The sequence below is a fragment of the Leopardus geoffroyi genome, chromosome C2 (assembly GCF_018350155.1).
Source record: "Leopardus geoffroyi isolate Oge1 chromosome C2, O.geoffroyi_Oge1_pat1.0, whole genome shotgun sequence".
In the NCBI taxonomy this organism is placed as follows: Eukaryota; Metazoa; Chordata; class Mammalia; order Carnivora; family Felidae; genus Leopardus; species Leopardus geoffroyi.
Window position 1 is genome coordinate 8890829 of NC_059333.1, and position 19271 is coordinate 8910099.

The window sequence follows — 19271 nt, forward strand, 5'->3', positions numbered from 1 at the left end:
CAGGCCATGTGCTAGCAGGGAATGCTGGCCGTCACACCAGGAGTCTGCTGGACCCAAGGGTCCTGGTGACCCGTGCCCACCATGGCACCTGCCCCTCCGCGTTTATAATTCCAATCAGGAAAAGACTAAGCTCAGGCCTGCCTGCCATGTTCGTACTATTTGCCCCTCTCTCCTGTGGGGGGTGGGGTGGGGGTTCGGCTCACCTACTTTCGGTATCTCCTACTCTGCTCTGCCCAGCCCTCCGCCCACCCCCACCCCTCAGGGGAGGTGAGCAAAGTAGATGCAGCTCCAGAGTCCCAAATCTAAGGCCCGGGCCTCAAACAAGTGCCCTGCTTACAGCCAGGGCCTTCCGGGCCTAGGCCTCTGGGTGCACCCTGCTCTCTCTCAGGCCAGGATCAGCACGTACGTCTTATCCCTGGGTGGGGTGCACACACTTCCCCTCCGCGGAAAGAGAGCAAGTAATGAAAAAAGGACAAAATAAAAGGGAATTAAAGAAATGAAAGAAAAGACAAGAAGGGAGGCAGGAAAACCAGAATAGGCTAGCATGCTCACAGAACAATTCCTGGTTCACCTGGCCCACGCTTGGACCAGAAGATGGTCCGGTTCACCCGGCGCCAAGACCTGTCTCTTCTCTCCAGCAGGAGCCGAGGCTCCCCGCGCGGCCTCCCTCCAAACGCGCTGGCACTGGCCCCTCCAAGCCAGCTCCAGATCCCCGCTTGGGCCGAGGCTGCCGGGCTCCCCCAGCCCTCTCGGCCGCCCACCTGCGGCCTCACCTTCGGGGAAGACGGCCCGCATCTTCAGGTAGCTAGTGGTGAGTCGGATGATAGACGCCTTGTCCAGCTGCGAGGTGATAGCCGACGGCAGCGGGAGCAGCTTGGCCAGCTCATAAAACTCGCCATTTTCCTTCTCCCTCCTGGTCTTGGCCGCATTCTTGGACTTCTCCTTCATCGCGCCTCGGCTCCGGGCATATTAGACCCAGCCGTGCTCCAGGCCCGCGGAGCCTCGCTCCGGCTGCAGCGGCGGGGATGGGGAAGGGGCCTTCGAGGTCCAGGTGAGTCTGGGGCACCGCCCGGGGCAGGTGCGCGCGGCCGGCCTGGGGCACCGAGTAGCCTCTCCACAGCCGCTGGGCCCCGGAGCTCCGCGCGACCCAGCGGCGCCGCTCCGCGCTCCGCCGCCCCGGGCGCAGCCTCCCCCGGGCTGGACTGTCCCGCGGTGCCCTGAGCCCGACTTCCCGCTCGCTTCTGCTCGCTCTTCCTTTCTCTCTCCTAGTCTCCCGCGCCTCGGCTTTCCTTGGGGGGTGGAGAGCGGCCAGCGAGGAGGCAGCGGTGCCGCTCAGTCCTTGGCCGAGTGTTCGTACCCGCTGCCGCGAGGCCCCTCCGGACTGGAGGGCGGCATGGGCGGCGGCGGCCGCGGAGCCATGGAGCAGGAGGGGAGCGAAGGGGAGCTGGGGCGGAGGCGGCTGGGGCCCTGCCCGGGCGCGCTCTCCTGCCCTCCCTGGCCGTTCCCTTTGCCTGGAGACGCGGCGCCCGGAGCCCGCGATGTGTCGCGAGCCGCAGCAGCTCCGCGGTCCACGTGCGACCGAGCCGCGTTTGTTTATGGCGGACCCGCCTTCGGGCGGAGCACTCGGCAGCCGCGGCCCTGGGAGGGGGGCGGGAGGGGGGAGGGACCGCGGCGGGGGCGGGGGCGGCGAATCTCGCCTCCCGACCCCGCCGCGGCCCCGGAGTCACAGGCGCGCCTCCGCGTCGCTGCCTCCAGGGACTCTCCCAGGAGAGGCCCGCGCGCTCCCGGCCTCGAGGAAGTTGCGGTGAGTGCACACGGCGCGCGGTGGGGACCGGCTCCTGCGAGCGGGTCGCGGGACCTGGGCGCTCGGACGGGCGGCGGGGAGGGGCGAGGGAGGGAGGGAAGTGGGGGAGTGATGCCTAGACCACCCCCGTTGCTCCCCGACCGGTCCTGGGCGCGCGTGGCCGAGGGAAGGCGGATGGACCCGCTGGCCAGTGCCGTTCCGGGGTGGACCCAATCCTCCGAGCCCGCGCTGGTCCCGCGCCCTCACCTCCGCACTTTGCAGGGCCGAGGGCCCAAAGGGGGGGAGCCCCGAAGGGAAGACCCCCCCCCCAATCTCAGGAAAGGGCGGGAGAGAGAGGCTCGGAAGTGACCTTTCTGCCCTTTCTCTCCCCGAAACACGAGAGCGAAAGAAGATCGGTGCTTTCCCCGGAGGGGCTGGAGGCCGCGGGGACGCGCGGGCCAGACGAAAGGAGGGGACCGGGAGCTGCGCCTAGCGGCCAGGCCTCGCCCAGGGTGGCGGCGGGAACAGGGCCCGACAGTACCCATTCCCGCAGCCCGGCTCGGCGCAGCCGGAATTTCGGGGAATCGCGGCTGGGGCTGGTGCTTCAGGCCGGGGTGGGGGGGGGGGGGGTTGCGAGCGGGAGACCTCGAGCGAGCGAGCGTTGGCGGGGGCCAGGGTGGTGGGCCGGGGGGCAGCTGGAGTAGGGAGGAGCAGTCGGAGAGGCGGCCGTGGGGCGTCCTGGTGCTTTCCCTCAGGACCGCACTGGACCGCAAGAGTCCTCTTGCCCACCCCCACGCCACCCCCGCAGCTCGGCTCCTGCGACCCCGAAGGGCCCTCCTCCAATCCGGGTCGCGACGGGCGCACAGACGCGCACCGTTCTAGCAGTTTGAACGCCCAGGCTACCGTGCGGACGCGCGCGCTGGGAGGCGCCAGCTTCCCCCGCACGTGGGGTCAGAGGGCAGCTGTAGTGGACGCAGGGCACCGGGTCTTGCGGGTCCCTCGGCCGCGTGCCGCAGACTGCACGGCTATGGGGCCCCTAATTTTGAGGTCGGGTCGGGGAGGAGACACGCCAGGGCCTCGGGGCTCCGCAGCTGGGATCTCCGTTTCTGGTGCCACCTCTCTCCCTCCAGGCCCTTGGAGGAGCCAGCTGCTCCACGCACCCACTGACCCGGGACCCGCCTCCTTCCCCCCGCGCCTGGGGGGGGGGGGCGGCTGGCAAACCACCACCAACTCTGCAGCGGGCGCCCCTGACCATCTCTAGGAGGTGCGACAACGTTGAAGGCGTCTTAGCTCCCTTGGTGGGCAAGACAGCGTGCGCACACTCCAGCTGTGCCCGCACCTGCCCCGCGCCCTGCCGGAGCCACAGGTGGCCTTGCCAGCGGAGCCGGCTCTCGGAAGCCACTGAGAAGCGCAAATTTCGGAGTTGGTGCCCCCCACCCCCGCGACGCGGAGCTCAGCACTTTCCCTTGGGGTTTTGGATCTAGGAGCAAATTCCGGTTTTCAGCAGTGCGTGCGGAGGAGTCCGGGCGGCCGCGAGCGGTGAGGATACGCAGTACCCGAGCGCAGGGCGCCGGCCCGCTTCCCTGCCCTGGATCTCGCGCCTGACTGCGCAGTTGTCGTCTTGTGGCTTCCCGGAGAAGGGGCTCTGCGAGGTAGGGACTGCCGGTCGAACCCCGCCGCAGCCAGCGCAGGCCGCCTGTGAGTGCGCTCCGGCACCTCCCTGGCTCCGGGAGGATTTAACGCCTTCCTCACCCCCACGATTTCCGATCCTCAGTTACGGACCCGGGAGAATTACTCCGGGACTTGAAAGGGATTACTCAGATCGCCGAAACACCGCTAAGTGGAAGTGGGAGAACCCAACAAGTAACAAGAACAGAAACTTTCCTTAAACCAGATTTCCCGGATTTTGCGGGAAAGTGTACTTGAGATCTAGTTATCTTATCTTCACAGCGGCAGCCGCTGTTCTCGGATCCGCAGAACAGGTTCGAATCTCGGGGTTTGAGCGGTAGCATTACGGGGCGTTTGAAGTGCGGGTGTAGGACACTTCAGTCCCTAAAGCCTAACTCAGCAGACTCCCAGGCGGGCATCGTAATTCCCCCCCAACACACATCCAGTCAAGATACGCGCGCGCGTATCCCCATCACCGAAAGTGCCCAGGTGCTCGGAGGCAGACCTCGAAGTTTCCCAGGTGGGAAGAATAGTGGTGTCAGCGTGGAATAGTGAAGGAAGAACGTTCCCCACCACCCCGTGTGTGCCCTGTGGGATCTGTTCCAGAGTTCTTTTTACTGGACAAAGCCTGGGACCCCTGTTACACTTAGAAAGGGCACCCACAGGCTCTGTGTAAAGTGGGAAAAACACTTAAGACGTGCTAGTTAGACTGACCCACTGGTTGGGACACCTGCGGCATGCCCCTTGCTCCAGGGCTCCTGGTGCCGGGAGTACCTCCTGGTCTATGCTTTGGGGCTGAATCCAGCTGCCTCGCCCAGAGTATGGAGTCCGGCCTGCAGGGGAGAAGTAATAGCTGCACGAAAGACCCTGAAGTCCAGGCATCGTTCACAAACAGCAGTTCCCCTGCTGGCCTGGAAGGAGCCTGCAGAATGTAGAATGAAGAGAAGCTGGGGGCAGGAAGAGGACAGGTGGGAAGCCGCCCCCCCCCCCCCCCACACACACACATTGAGGTCAGCAGGCTTCGGGATCACCGCCAGTTCGCCAGGCGCCCCCACTCCCAGTCCTGGTTCTCAGGCTTTGGCTCACGGAGGTGCACCAGCACGCCTTTACGCACCCCCCCCCCCCCCCACCTCTTAGAAAGTTTCCATTAGGAAACCGATCTGGAAGAAATTGAGGCCCCAAGAGGAAAGGGGCGGGCCCAGGCCGCCCCACATCTGCTTGGATTTTCCGCTTCAGATGCTCCGCAACTGTTTTTCCCCAGGCCGCGCCCCGCGCCTACCTGAGGCCCATCCCCCGCGGAAACCGACTTTCGAGTGAGATCAAGAGGGAAACTCGCAGATGTTCTACCGGGGATGGGGCTCCCGGAGAGGCTGCCACAGTGGCAGAAGAGGATCAGAGACTTTGTCGCTAAGGATGTGGGGGCGGGAGGAAAAGTCCTCCCGTCCCTAGCACTAGATTTGGGGGAGAGGGTAGCGACCCTCTGAAGTGGTGTCTGAGGAGGACTTCAACCACTGAAGCAAAACGAGACGATAGAAAATCCAGGACTACGGCCCGTTCCAATCTATTCGATTTCCAAGCAAGATACAGTTACTGCAGAAGGTCCCACGAGCATCTAGCATCGCGTCTAGGACTGTCATGGCTGGGAGGCGTTTTTGGTCTGAGCTATCCGAAAGAGTACTTCGATTTTTCGCTCCTTTCCTTGGGTAAGCCCCATGGAGACAGCATCAACTTTTCCTGGAGTCATTGCTACTCTCAGAAAGGATCAGCCGACGGTTACAATACCAATACCACTGCTCGTTGTTTAAAAGAAATTAGAGGTAGCCAGAGCAATTTCCTAGTGATTCCAGTCCTCCAGAGGTCTAGACAGTAACTGGTCCTGCTCACGTATTTCCAAGGAGAGGAAGAAAAGTTTATCTCTTTGGGTTTTTTTTTTTTTTTTTTTTTTAATAAATTTCTTTCACTGGAAGTTACTCCGTTGGAGAAAGTGTTTGCTTTCAGCTGGGTGGGCAGTAACTTGGGCAGATCCGCCCTTGTGTATCGGGTCCAGGGATCCCCTTCCTGGCTGAGTATTTGGCCCTCCGTGTGGTGCCTCAGGCATAATTTTGGGGCCGGGGGCTAGAGAAGGAGGCACTCCAACGTGAGGCTGTGGGGGTTAATTTGCACCTTCTGGGCTCCTATCTGGGCCTGCTGTAAGTACTCTGTTCTCTGGGATTTTGAAAAGACCACAGTCCTTTTCTTCAGACTCAGTTATCTAGGACGACTTTGGGTTCTGAGACTGGAGTCTGGAGGCCTCAGGTGGAGGCAGTGCTTCCTGACCTAGGAAGGGAGTAGCTACTGTCTATTTATTTAGGGGAACCAGAAACAGTGCCACTGGTAATTAATTGTAGTGATTAGCAAAGTCCCTGAGCATGGGCCACAGGGAGCCAGGGAAGCTGCATCAGATTTGGATGGAAGAAGGCCACTCTTTTCTTCTACTTTTACCTGTGGGTGAGGGGGTAGCCCCTCCTTTGCACTTCCCTTCCCTGTCTCCCCAGCCAGGCCCACTTTCTCTCCATTCTCTGAAAAGAGGTGGGGAGGACTTGGGCGTGCCCCTCCCTATGCACTCAGACTTCCAGTGTTCTCCAGGGAGGGGCTCAAGCAGGGCCCAGAGCTCTGGATCCGAGCTCAGGGACAGGAAGGGATCCTTGGCAGGGGGAGAGAGAGAGAGAGAGAGAGAGAGAGAGAGGGAGGGAGGAGCTGAGCGACCTCCTCCAGGACCCAGCAGCCCGAAGCCTCTGCTGTTCTCTTTTCACAGAAAAAGATCACAAGATCACAGTTCTGGGAAGAGATTACACATCGTCTCCCCTGCAAAGCCATCGCTTTTCGCCTCCAGCTAGTTGGGGGTCGTGCCTGGAAACCTTTGAGCTGGAGGAGTCTTACTAGGGCGTGCGCCCAAATTCCTCAATGGTTATACCAATTATATACCGCCTTGAAATCTGAAAATCAGTTCGTTCATTAACAACTGCGCTGAAACCGCCTTTCAAAAACAACCAAAAATGTTCCCCTAAAAAAAAAAAAAAAAAAAAAAACGAAAGAAATCTTATCCACCAGAGATAAATATTTCTGCACATCAAAGAGCACAAACCTGATGGGCTTAATTTTTTTTTTTTTTTCCCTAGCAGGTCTTTGATATAAGGCTGACTACAGACCAGGGTTATTAAGTACTTTGAGGACATAAAGTCGTTTCATTTAATTAATATAACGGGGTCGTTTGCAAAGCAAAGCAAAGCAAATATTGGGGAACCTTCCCCCTAATCGAAGCAAATCTGTAAAGAGAGGTATGCTAGTTTATTCGTGGTTCGGTAGAGAGAGTTAGAGAAAGGCCTGCGGGCCGGCGGGCGGGCTGGACTAGCCCCCTCCAGCCTGCCCTGGGCACGCGAGGTCGCCCCGGCCCGGGGTGTGAGTGTTTTACTGCTCTGCGAAGATTTTTTTTTCTTTTCTTGCAGCGGCCGGCGTGGTAGGCGGGTTTCCCAAGAGGTCTAAAACACTCTTCCCTCCACGGAGGAGAAAGAGGCGACACCCACGGCAAAGAGCAGTCCGGCGTCGGGGTTCGGGACGCGCCAAAGCTGGACTTCAGATCTGGGCGGCCGCGGGCCCAAGCCGGCGTGGAGACGTCACCGCATCTGGCCAGGCCGGGAGGCGGTGGCAGGACCCCTCCAGCTGTCCCTACCCTGCACCGAAACCCGGCTTTGGGAGCTGCGGGCCACACCCGGAGACACCGGCGGCCGGAGAGGGCCAAGAGTCAGGCTTCTCCGACGCTACAGGTCTTCTTAATTCTGCGGAAGGGACTTGGGACTCTTACTCACCGCGGTGGGTGCGGACTCAGGAAGGGTTAGTTGTAGACAGTTTGCGGGCAGCGTCCCGCTTCTTTCACGCGCAAAGTCTCCGGGCGGCCCCGCGTGGTTAGAAACGCGGCGTGCGCAGGTTGGCGGAAGGGGGCGCAAGGCGCACGGCCGCCAGAGGGGCTCGATCAGCGAGAAGAGTTGAAGGCTCAGCGAGCGCTGGCAGATCAGAGCGCAGGGGTGGTGGTGGGAGTCAGTACACTCAGGGATGGGGGGGGGGTGGTGTGCACGGAGGGGGCGCACTGTACGCGGAGCGGGTGGTGCAAGAGCGCGTGGGGGCGCAGTGTACACGTGGGTGGGCCTCGGTTCGCCCGCGGGCCGGGGGCGCGCGGCGCGCTGGGGCGCGTGCGGTCGTGTGTGCTGGGAGGTGTGCGTGACGCTCCCGTGCCTGCTTGAGGCAGTCAAGACATCATCCCCGCCCTGGCACCGGTAGCGGGTGCACACCTCCACCCTACCCACTCGGGTTGCTCGGCCTCCGCTCTGTCCCTCCCTCCTCCCAGATTCTTTCCACGCGAGAAGTGAGGACCAGAGGGAGATGGGGCGCACGGGAGGCCTGCGGGAGAGGACAGACCCGGTATCGTTGGGTGAGGGATGTCTGGTGGGAATTAAAGGCTGGTGCTTTCATCTGGGCCTCTCCAAAGCCCCGCAGACCGCTCCCAGCTCCCGCGCATTTAGTCCGGCTCCAGCGTCAAATTCTCTTGCCGGCGGCACAGCCTTGTTGGTGGGAGGCCCCCCGTGGTCCGGGACTGGTGACCTCCACTGTCGCTTGCCCTCGTTTAACTGCCCCAAGACAGAATTCCTTTTAGATGCTAGAGAAGAATCTTCTGGAGGAGAAGGCACGCGTTAAAACACGTTTTCATATAAAACTAATGACTAAAAATTAGCAATTTTTCTCAATCCAAGAATATTTTCCCTGGCAAAAGCATTGGTTAGCTGATAAACTAGCTACAAGGTAGATTCAAATTGTGTGGCTGATGAATATTTTTAACCGCCAACTCCAGCACCGGCTTCGTTTTTTAGAGGGCAGAAACAAGCTAATCCTGGTTATTGCGCTAATGCTCTTTTCGCCAGGCGGATGTGGACAAAGACATGATTTAATCTTACTATGGAATACTCTGTGCCTCTCTCTCTCTCTCTCTCTCTCTCTCTCTCTCACACACACACACACACACACACACACACACACACAGAAGATTTTGAACCAGGCGGGTGAGCCCTTGGGCACCTTCCGTGCTGGCTGTGCAGATTTGCACATTCAGGGGTCACTTCCCCTGGTTTCCTTCATTATGAGAGGGGTGGTCGGGGTGCCTGTGTGACTCAGTGGAATTGTGCAGGTGCTACTCTGCTCCCAAGGTCAAGGCCAATTAAACCGGTTAATCACGGTGGTTTGAGAGACCTAGTTTCAACTTTGTTTTAATTTTATCTTTTTTTTTTAATCTTTTTTTTTTTTTTTTTTTTTTTTTTTTTAATGTAAGCTCTTTGCCCAAGGTGGGGCTTGAACTCAGGACACCAAGATCAAAAGTTCCGTGCTCTACCAACTCAGCCAGGCGGGTGTCCACTCAATCTTCCTGTTAATTTTGGAGAAGCGCTACCAATCACCCGCCCCTGCCCCGGGCGTGGGGGTGGGGACGAGAGAGGTGGATACTTGGAAGAGTTTATTGAGAAATCTAACTTTAGAATACATGCAAGCAAGTACGGGGTAAGGAAGGGCCCAGAGGCGAATGGCAACGGCAGGGTTGGATCATGGTAGTCGATGACTCGTTTAGCGAGACCACAGGCACCGTTTTCCACTTGTTTGGGAAGTGTCAGCACTGCAGGGGCACAAGTGACGGCCCCAAACCCCCTTTAAGCACTTTAAACAAGGGAGTGGACACTGCAAAGCTCATATGCGACTGGGTTTTACTTCCTGGGTAGTTGGGAGGCCAGGGAGGGAAAAGATCCACGCCGTTATTAACCATGCACAAATAATCTTCGTGTTTATTGAAGCCTACTTAAGATAACTGACCAGAAAACACCTCCCTGTTTCAGCAACATCAAGGGTGCTCCACTGAAAGCTAATGAGTTTGTATTTCTGTTTAGCCTGATGTCTACACCACGGTTTTGGAGAAGCTGTCAACTCTGACAAACGAAGGAGTTGAAGGAAGCCAGGGGAGCTGCACCTGCCAACACCGCTGAAGCCCCAGGGCGGACCCCTCCCTGTCTGTTCTTTAAAGGTGCTTGGACTTTACTTGATCCTTTGAGGTCCAGCAGTTGGACTATCTGAGCGTAAGTTCCCGAAATGGAAATTTGCACTCACTATCTTGCACAAATATTTTAATTTTGAATGGCCTGGACTGAACCAGGGGGCAAGGGTCCTTTGTGCCATAGCCCTTGCGAATCCTGAAAAAGCTGCAACCCTTCAGCTGAGAGTGGAAAGACAATGCTTTAGACACCCAGAGAAAATTCCCAGCTAGAAAGAAAGAGAGGAAAAAGCTCCAAGTGTAGTTAGAAAACTCATATTTGTACAAAAATCCTTTGAGTCTTATCTGACAGTGAATGTCTTTTTCCAGTTTTGTTTGTTCTTGAATCTCTCAGCAACCTTTTGCCTGCGTGACTCTTGAGATTCGTTCCCAGCAAAGGTGACTGATGGATCTTTTAGGAATTCATGCTTTCAAGTTGATTTTCCGTGTTGGTCATCGAAGCTGCTTCACTTTAGATACTTTATGGGATGTTCATGAAGGGAACTGGGGGGTGAGATTTCTCGGAGTGTCTCTAAAGACATTATTCATAATTAAAACAAATGATGCATGGAAATCACCAGAAAAATTATGGCAAGTAATGTTCAAACATGTTTTCAGGCCATGTGGAATAAATAAAATCATTAAGGGCTGGCTGGGTAATGTGACCTCCCAGCTTTATTCTGTGCCCGGATGACCTAATAGAGATTCGTAGATGTGACAGAAGCATCTGGGATGGGAGCCAAAGAACATCAGTGCTTTCTCTAGGTATTTTGTGTATTGATAATGAAAGTTAGAATTCCATTTCGTCAAAGACCCCCTGCACAGTACACTCCTAGAGGTGGGTAAGATAGCACGAAAAGGAAAATCTTAAATCTTAAGATTATCTTCAATCTTAAAATAATCTTAAATAATCTTAGATTGTTTTTTAGGGGAAATAAAGACTGGAAAGCCCATGTGATAGAGTCTGAAAGACAGAATGAACCTATTAGAACTTAGACCCACCTGGTTATAGATCAGTTGGTGTTCAACAGGTTTTTCGGCCCCTCAGCGGTGAATTTCCCAAAACAGACCATCTTGTTATGAAACTTAGCTGTGCTGGGAAAAGCAGTAGACGGAGGTCCCAAGGTTTTAGAATTACAAACCTCTTAAGGTGGTAGTTATGTGGGTACAGCCACTTCCTGATAGCAAAGTAGAGCAGGGCCTGTGAAGGCTGTTGAGTGGCCTGCACTGGGTTAAAAAAAATTTTTTTTAAACCTTTTGATTTATTTTTGAGAGACAGAGACAGAGCGTGAGCAGGGGAGGGGCAGAGAGAGGGAGACACAGAATAAGAAGCAGGCTTCAGGCTTAGAGCTGTCAGCGCAGAGCCTGACATGGGGCTCGAAGTGTGAGATCACGACCTGAGCTGAAGTCGGATAGTCAACTGACTGAGCTGCCCAGGCGCCCCTGGCCTGCACCAGTTTAATGCAGCTTCCAAAAGTATTGGGTTTAGTCTAACTTACTTGGAGCATTGGTGGACCGGGCCGGTATATGTCCATTTCTAATGTTCCTATGGAGAATCAGCATTTAATAGGACAGTTAACTTAAATTGGTTAACTTAAATTGCATTAAATAATGCAAACCAAAGAAGCAGTTGCCCTTCCTAAGAAATGGTCCCATTTACATACCTGAAAGAATAGATACAATTTCCAGAGCCATTGTGGTTGCCCAGATGCACTGTAATGTGACTTACTCAGATCATTATATATATACATATATATATATATACATATATATCTTACTTACATATGCGTATATATACATATATGTGTGTGTGTGTGTGTGTGTGTGTATATATATATATATATATTTTTTTTTTTTAAGCTCTACACCCAACCTGGGGCTTGAACTAACAACCCCGAGATCAAGAGTTGCGTGTTCTACCGACTGAGCCATCCAGACACCGTCTTAGGTCATTTTAGACTCTTCACAGTCAACTAAGTCATGGGCCCATGTGGTGACTCAGTGTGAGGGTGGCTGGAACACAGGGATCAAGGGCAGTGTGTTCCCAGGCACTCATTATTCATTGCAGTCTAGAGCTGGACTGACTTAGAAGCAGCTTGTACTTTACCCAACAAAAGGAATGCAGTGCTTTGAATTGGGGAGCCCTCACGCACTCCTGCTTGCACACAAGCTGTTACTCATTCAGGAAACATCCATCCGGTGGCCCAGAGTGCCAGGCACCTAGCCAGACATTTGCATGATAAAAGTGAGTTCCTGCCTTTGAGGCCATTCTCAGTCCTGATAATGCTTTGATTGAGAATCTGACCTGCTAATGTGTGCCTTAGAAATGTCCCTGGGTTTTGAGCCATTGATTCCATCTCTGATTATTTGTGCTATGGAAAGCATTTCCAAAATGAAAAAGGCCTTTTCTCATGAGTATTTGTGTAATGGTTAAGGGTGCAGGCGTGGTGTCACGTGTGGATTTGACTCCTCTTTACCCCCCTCAGTTTTGTTATCTGTACAATGGGGATAATAGCTACCTCATAAGGAGATTATGAGTTTTGACTAAAAAATGAATGACATGTATAGTGAGTGTAAAGGGCCTAGCGCATTACCTGGGCGAGGTGCCCCAGTGAATATGTTTTTGGTGTGTGTGTGTGTGTGTGTGTGTGTGTCAGTGTTAGCATGGGACCCAAGAGCGTTGTGCTGAGGCCAACACTTCCAGTGATGGTGTTTTCATCCTAGGCTGGAAGCTAATGCTGGATTCAGCCAGCCCGTCCTGCAGTCTTTCCTGAAGTACTTCCCGTAGTTTGGAAACACCAGAGTTCCTCCATTAAATCTCTTTCTGCCCCCTGTCCCCCGAAAAAGACAATTTGCTATCGGCCACTAAATCAATTTGTTATCTACAACTAAATCCTGACCGGCATGTGTTGGAAAGTGTACCAATACTATGAAATGTTGTATGATCACCAGCAAAACAACAGAACTACAGAGAGAGAGACCAGATATCCCTTCAAGTGTTGGTGGTGAGTATATTTGGGTAGGAAGACCATGAATGATCTTTCGGTGTACTTTTTGTTGCCTTCCTTTTTTAAACAGCAGCTTTACTGACATCTATTCACATTTCATTTAAATTCACTCATTTAAAATGTGCAATTCAGGGACACCTGGGTGGCTCAGTCGGTTGAATGTCCCACTCGGAATTTCAGCTCGGGTGGTGGTCTCCAGGTTGTCTGACTGAGCCCCGAGTTTGGCTCTGTGCTGGGTGTGGAGCCTGCTTGGGATTCTCTCTCTCCCTCTCCATCTGCCCCTCCCCCTGTTCACGCTCTGTCTCTCCAAAAACAACAAACAGAAACAAAAAAAATGTGCAATTCAGTGGCTTCCGGTATATTTACAGATGGGTACAGCCATCAACACACACAATTTTAGGACATTTTCATTGTCTCCCGCCACAAAAAAACCCATTAGCTATTAATTCCCTATCTTCCTGCCCCTACCACCAGCCCTAAGCAACCGCTAACTTACTTTCTCTCTATGGATTTCCCTACTCTGGACTTTCATATGAATAGGGTCGTACAGCATGTGGTCTTATGTATCTGGCTCATTTCACTTAACATAATGTTATCAGACTTGTAGCATACATGTTGTAGTGTTTATCAGTACTTCATGCCTTTTTATAGCCAAATATTCCACTGTACGGAGAGCCCATCCACTGTATGGATAGTCCATGGGTCTGTTGATGGGCATTTGAGTTTTTTACACCTTCCGGCTGCTGTGAATAATGCTGGTATTTCCCTCCAACCTTTATTTTGACCATGTAGCAATTTTATGATGAATATTTAGTAAATTTTATAACGAAGAAAATCTGGCCTGGGTAACTAGGACATTTCAATTTCGTATTCAGAAGAGGGCGAGATCGTAGATTGCATCCTTTTGGATTGACCAATTAGCTTAGTACACATTAAAACTCTATTCCGAGCCAGATTTACAGCCTCTATCAACACCTATGTCCAGCAGGCCAGTCTATACGTGGTACTTTGGGTCAACAGAAGGATGGGAAGAGAGACTACAAACTCATTTCCACCTCTCAGAAAGCGGCTCTGAAGCGAACAGGGCAGATGTGCTAAACTCACACAAGTCCCAAGATTTGACTTTTGGTATTTTCACTGTAAAAACTGTATTTTCTGGGGGTGCCTGGTGGCTCAGTTGGTCGAGCGTCCGACTTCGGCTCAGGTCACGATCTCATAGGTTCATTGTTCCAGCCCTACGTCGGGCTCTTAGCTCTCCGCGAAGAACCCACTTTGAATCCTCTGTCCCTCTCTCTCTCTCTGCCCCTCCCTGCTCACACACACACTGTCTCTCTCTGTCTCAAAAATAAATAAACATAAAAAAAATTGTATCTACTGGGGTGCTGGAAATGTTCTATATCTTGATCTAGGTGGTGGTAACGTGAGATTCGTGTGAAATTTGCATCAAGCAGAGGACTTTAGGCTCATGTGTCCTGTTATATTTAACTACGTGAAAGTGACACCCTGATTAAAGAAAAGAAGAAATTATAACATGTGCTTTCCCTTATATTTCCCTCCCGCTCTCCCATTTCAGCTGTTGCTGCTTCTTCTCTGACCATTTCGAAGTGACCACGGGTTCATGCCACACAGTTGGTAAGGGACAGAGCTGGGATTTAATCCAGCTCTTACTAACTTAGTGTAAAGGGCTGCTTTCACTAGGAACCCTTCCAGTGCCTGGAATCGACATGATTTTTGAGATTTGGTTCCAAACCATATGGCCAGTAAGTACTGAGACTGGTCTGGGGGCCAGATCTCACTGCCCTGGGGCACATGCTCTGTCTATCCCATGTACCTCTTTGCCCCCAACATCCACACTGTACCAGGCACATAGCGGATGGCCAGTAAATATTTGTTAAATCAATGTGACCGGAGTGGGGTTATCATCGAAGGCCAAGCAGGCTGTCCATGTGGAAATTGCTATAAAAACCAAGGCAAGAAACCCAATTCTTATTTTTTTTTTCCTATGGCAACACCAGTGGATGCTGGGCTGTCACAAGAGCACGGAAAGTTCCCACTGGAGATATCAGAACTCTCTGGCAAGACCTGTGAAGTGTTAATTTTAGCTTTCAATGACTGATGCCCTTGTGCAATTTAATGGGTCAGGAGGAGCACAAGCCAAGATTACTCACTCAGAGAGGTGCCTTTTCCTGTAGAGTCCTTGGTGAGTTAATTCAGTTTGTAGAAACTTGCTACTTACACATTTACTTGAGAGAATTTTTGCTGTTGTGGGTCTAAGTCTGAGAATTACGAGCTCTACCTTAGAAGAATTCGTAATTTCTCCCTATCAGTCAAATTTTCCCAGAGTTCATTCATTAAACATGAGTTCGACTCACAATGTCAGATGCTAAAAGGCTGTTAGTAATAACCATAAGATAAACAAAATACTTGCATGTCCCTGGATATTCTGAGTTGAAAGATACATAGGTTGAATATCAATTACTCGGATTAAGGAAGTGTTTATCCACAGAGCTTTCCATGTCTATCCACTTTTCGTCCTGGTATCCTGGTAGAAAATGAGGAAGTTCCGTGCTGTCCCCCGGTGTCACCGGTTTGTCACTGGTGTCACTGTGTGCTCCAGCAAAGCAGAGCACACATTGAGGAGGCATAAGAGGATCTGTGCACCTTCTCAGAGAGTCTGTGGTCTTTACGTGACCAGGTCACAGGTGCCCTTGATTCCCATGCATTTGACATTTTCTCTTCTGCTCATATGTTGGGCATCACCCATCACACCTGGTCTCAGATACCTCGGGCGATGAAGGACGACTTTGAACTGCTACCTGGTGGTGACCCCTGCTAGCCTGCAGAGCACCTTCAGCAGCTTGTCTTCTTTGCTCATTCTGTGAGGTTTGCTCAATTCTTTGGATATTTTATTGCATCCTTCCCCAATTAATTAAGAAAAGTTAGCGGAGGGAACCTGGCTGGCTCAGTCAGAAGGGCATTCAACTCTTGATCTTGGGATCATGAGTTTGAGTCCCACATTGGGTGTAGAGGTTACTCAAAAAAGAAAAGAAAAAGAAAAAAGAAAAGTTAGTGGCAAATGAAGAAAGGAAATTATAGCCCTCATGAATGCGATCGGTAGAATCCGAAAGGAATCATTAGGTGTGGTGATACTGTGGGTCTTTAGACTCAACCAGGCACCCCAAGAAATTGAACTGCCCAACTGTGGATTCAGTTGTGAAGGAAAAGAACAATAATAAAGAACACACATGCTGAATACAACATTAGAATTGTACAACATTGTACATATACATTACAATGTATACAACAGTAGAATTGCCTCTAAGGGTAAACACATTAGTTAACGAGGGAAATTTTATCTCCCTAGGAATGTTCTGACAAATATAAAAGATGGGAGGATAGGGGGTACCTGGGTGGCTCCGTCGGTTGGGCGTCTGACTTTGGCTCAGGTCATGACGTCACGGTCTGTGAGTTCGAGCCCCGCGTCGGGCTCTGTGCTGACAGCTCGGAGTCTGGAGCCTGCTTCGGATTCTGTGTCTCCCTCTGTCTCTGCCCCTCCCCTGCTCATGCTCTGCCTCTCTCTGTCTTAAAAATAAATAAAAACATTAAAAAAAAACAAATTTAAAAGATGGGAGGATAAAATGAGGATATCTGATGCTGTCAAAACATTGCTGTCAATTTTGTAGGTATGATAATGATATTATACTTCACGTATTTTCAAAAGAGTTCTTATCTTTTAGAAATACTTACCAAACTATTTAAAAATTTAGAAAAATATCCACAGGAGAACCTGTATTGTTCAGGCTGCTTACGTTTGGCCCCTGTGCATAATTTCACGAGTGCGTTACAGACAAAAGCCGGGGGCTGCAAAGTAGACTTGTCCAGACCCATCATTTTCTTCTTTTTTTCTTTTCTAAAAAGTGCATTTATTTGTTTTGAGAGAAAGAGGGTGCAAGCGGGATCGAGACCGAGAGAGAGGAGAGAGAGAATCCCAAGCAGGCTCTGCACTGTCGGCACGGAGCCCGAAGTGTGGCTTGAACTCACGAACCGTGAGATCACGACCTGAGCTGAAATCAAGTCAGAGGCTCAATTGACTGAGCCACCCAGGCGCCCCAGGTCTGTTATTTTCTGACCTCCTCCAGAGGACAGTCCCAGGTGTGTGTTTCCTTTTGAGTGGACTCCGCCCCCTTCCCTTTCTGTTATATCTGAGACATCAGCTGGTCTGAGCTGTGCCTTGAGGTATAAACAGAAGCAGGCCATCAAGATTTGCAGGACCCAGCGCAAAATAAAAATGTGAAGCCTCTTATTCAAAAAGCAGGACAAATTTTACATTGACATTGAAGGTACTAAGCCATCAAACTTTTTCTTTTTTTCCTGTGGTCTCTCTCTCAACCTGTCAACGTGTGTGTGTGTGTGTGTGTGCGCATTTGATCAGTTTTACTCATTTGCCCACAAATAATTTTCTTTGTGTTTATCCCGCTTTGATGTCTTTAGTCAGTCTGGGGGACTTCTCAGCTAGTATACCTTCCAATCAGACCAAGCCTGACTTCCCTTTCTCTCCTAGCACAGTCTTCCTGGGGTCTCAGTGGAAAGTGTGGGGTATTTACTAGGACGCCTCCTCTCTGGCAGGCCTTGGATTCTAATATTTGCATGTCCAGCCCTGGGTAACTTGTGTCATGTTCCTGGGGCCGCCATAACAAATGGCCACAAACGTGATGGCTTAAACAACAGAAATGTCTTCTGTCACAGTTCTGGAGGCCAGAAATCGAGGGCCATCAGGCCATGCTCCCTGTGAAGTCTCCGGGGAAGAATCCTTTCTTGCCTCTGCTGTTTCACAGCCTTCCCCTGCATGTGTCTGTGTTCTTGTCTCTTCTTATAAGTTCATCAGTCATTGGACTTAGGCCTCACTCCAAATCAGGATACTTTCTTTTTTTATGATTATCTTTATTTAAAATTGTTTTTAAATGTTTACCTATTTTGAGAGAGAGAGAACAGGGGAGGGGCGGGGGAGGGGGACGAGAACAGGGGAGGGGCAGAGAGAGAGAGAGAGAGGGAGAGAGAGAGAATCCCAGGCAGCCTCCTCACTGTCAGCATGGAGCCCAACACGGGGCTCGATCCCAGGAACCGCAAGATCATGACCTGAGCCGATATCAAGAGTCAGACACTTAACCGACTGAACCACCCAGGTGCCCCAAATCAGGAGACTTTCATCCCAAGATACTTCACTAGTTACATGTCCAAATAAGGTCACTTGCTGAGGTTCTAGGAAGACATGATTTTGGGGGGTACACTATTTAATCCACAAAGCTATTGAAAGTTCTGCTTAGATTGTTAACCTCTCTACAAGCCACCTTCTGATTTGTTTATGAGGTCTGGGCAGCAAATACATCAAGCAAAAGCCACGCAGAATGTCAAGTTCATATCTCTCCAGTTCTTCTAATTTCTTTTTTTTCCTGGGGCTTTTGCCCCCCAGGTGCTGGCTATCTTGGCCGTCCTAAACCAAATTAATTTTTTCTTCGCAGCTTAATGAGACCGATGTAGACTTCAGGCCGCTGCTTTTCACTCATCACGTGTGGCCTGTGCTTCAGACGGGAAGAGGTTCCGAGGGACAGAGTTGGGGCTAGTGTTTCTTCCGCCATTTCTCTCTACTCCAGGGTCTGTGTAGTTGGCGTCTTGGTCGCTCTCTGGTGCAGTCAGACAGCGGCTTTTGTCTGTCATCCAGATTTTGTAGTTCTTAGGACCAAGTGTGCTCTGATACGTCTTCATAAATGGAAATAGAAGTCAAATATGGCATTTCTTTTATTGTAGGCTCATGCCTGCGGACCGCCAGGTGAATGTCTCAGGTGCGTCGCTTTCAGAAGCCCCGTTCCTGAGGGCTGTGCCTCTTAGTCTCCCCCACACCCCACCTGCTCCTTTGTCCTGGGTGTAGACAGAGACATGCCCATAAGCTTGCCTTTGTTCTCTGTATACATGGATGCTTGGGGACGCTTCTGAAATGCAAAGAAATAATTGGGGGAAAAGGACTTAGGAGCTAGTGGAACATATCAGAGCTATATGGGGCTCTTGTCACCTTCCTGCATAGAATTCTTAGTAGCAGGCATAGAAAAGGAAAACCTCCATGAATGAGCCACACAGTATCACTTTGTGTGCCGAGATACCAGAGCAAGGGAGAAGTTATGTCTATAAGGTGTGTTTCTCAGAGTGAGCTTTTCCATAAGGTAGTATGACTGTTACTCATTCAACTTACATAATCCTCAAAAACTATAGCATAAGCTAGTAAATACTGTTATTAGTCCATTTTTCAGATGGGAAAAGTGAGGCATAGAGAAGTTGGTTGCTTGCAGCCTACATTGGGGTAGATACTATATAACCTCTCAGTTTCTTTGCATTTCATTTATTTATTAAGTTTTTAATTGTATTTCTACCGTAGTTAACACATTTTATTTAATTTTTTTATAGTTAACACATTTTAGTCTGTTTATTCTGTTAGTAAAGCTACGTGAAAAAAAAATCTTTTTAATGTTTATTATTTATTTTTGAGAGAGAGAGAGAGAGAGAGAGACAGAGCGTGAGCAGGAGAGGGGCAGAGAGGGAGGGAGACACAGAATCCAGAGCAGCTCCAGACTCCAAGCTCTCAGCACAGAGCCCAACACAGGGCTCATATTCACGGATGGTGAGATCATGACCTGAGCCAAAGCCAGACGCTCAACAGAGT

The 19271-nt window shown here is 51.5% G+C and overlaps 2 protein-coding genes across 2 annotated transcripts in view; one reads left to right on the plus strand and one right to left on the minus strand.

The window, feature by feature from the left end:
* The window catches only part of SIM2 (SIM bHLH transcription factor 2), a 55688-nt gene extending 54096 nt beyond the window's left edge, over window positions 1-1592 (minus strand). The window contains exon 1 of the mRNA XM_045501419.1: window positions 774-1592. Within this exon, the coding sequence (XP_045357375.1) occupies window positions 774-948 (175 nt within the window). The 5' untranslated portion in view covers window positions 949-1592. The remainder of the gene's footprint in view (window positions 1-773) is intronic.
* On the plus strand, window positions 1026-10125 carry LOC123575997. Its single transcript, XM_045437042.1, has 4 exons — window positions 1026-1051; window positions 1518-1804; window positions 6937-7300; window positions 9412-10125. The coding sequence occupies exons 1-4, from the start codon at window positions 1026-1028 to the stop codon at window positions 9452-9454; spliced, it is 720 nt and encodes a 239-aa protein (XP_045292998.1). The 3' UTR covers window positions 9455-10125.
* Window positions 10126-19271: the final 9146 nt, after the last annotated feature.

Coding starts and splice junctions, on each gene's coding strand:
- LOC123575997 (XM_045437042.1), top strand. CDS start 1,026: ATGGGGAAGGGGCCTTCGAGGTCCAG. Junction 1,805..6,936: donor CCGGCCTCGAGGAAGTTGCG/GTGAGTGCACAC, acceptor CTTTTCTTGCAG/CGGCCGGCGTGGTAGGCGGG. Junction 7,301..9,411: donor TGGGACTCTTACTCACCGCG/GTGGGTGCGGAC, acceptor ATTTCTGTTTAG/CCTGATGTCTACACCACGGT.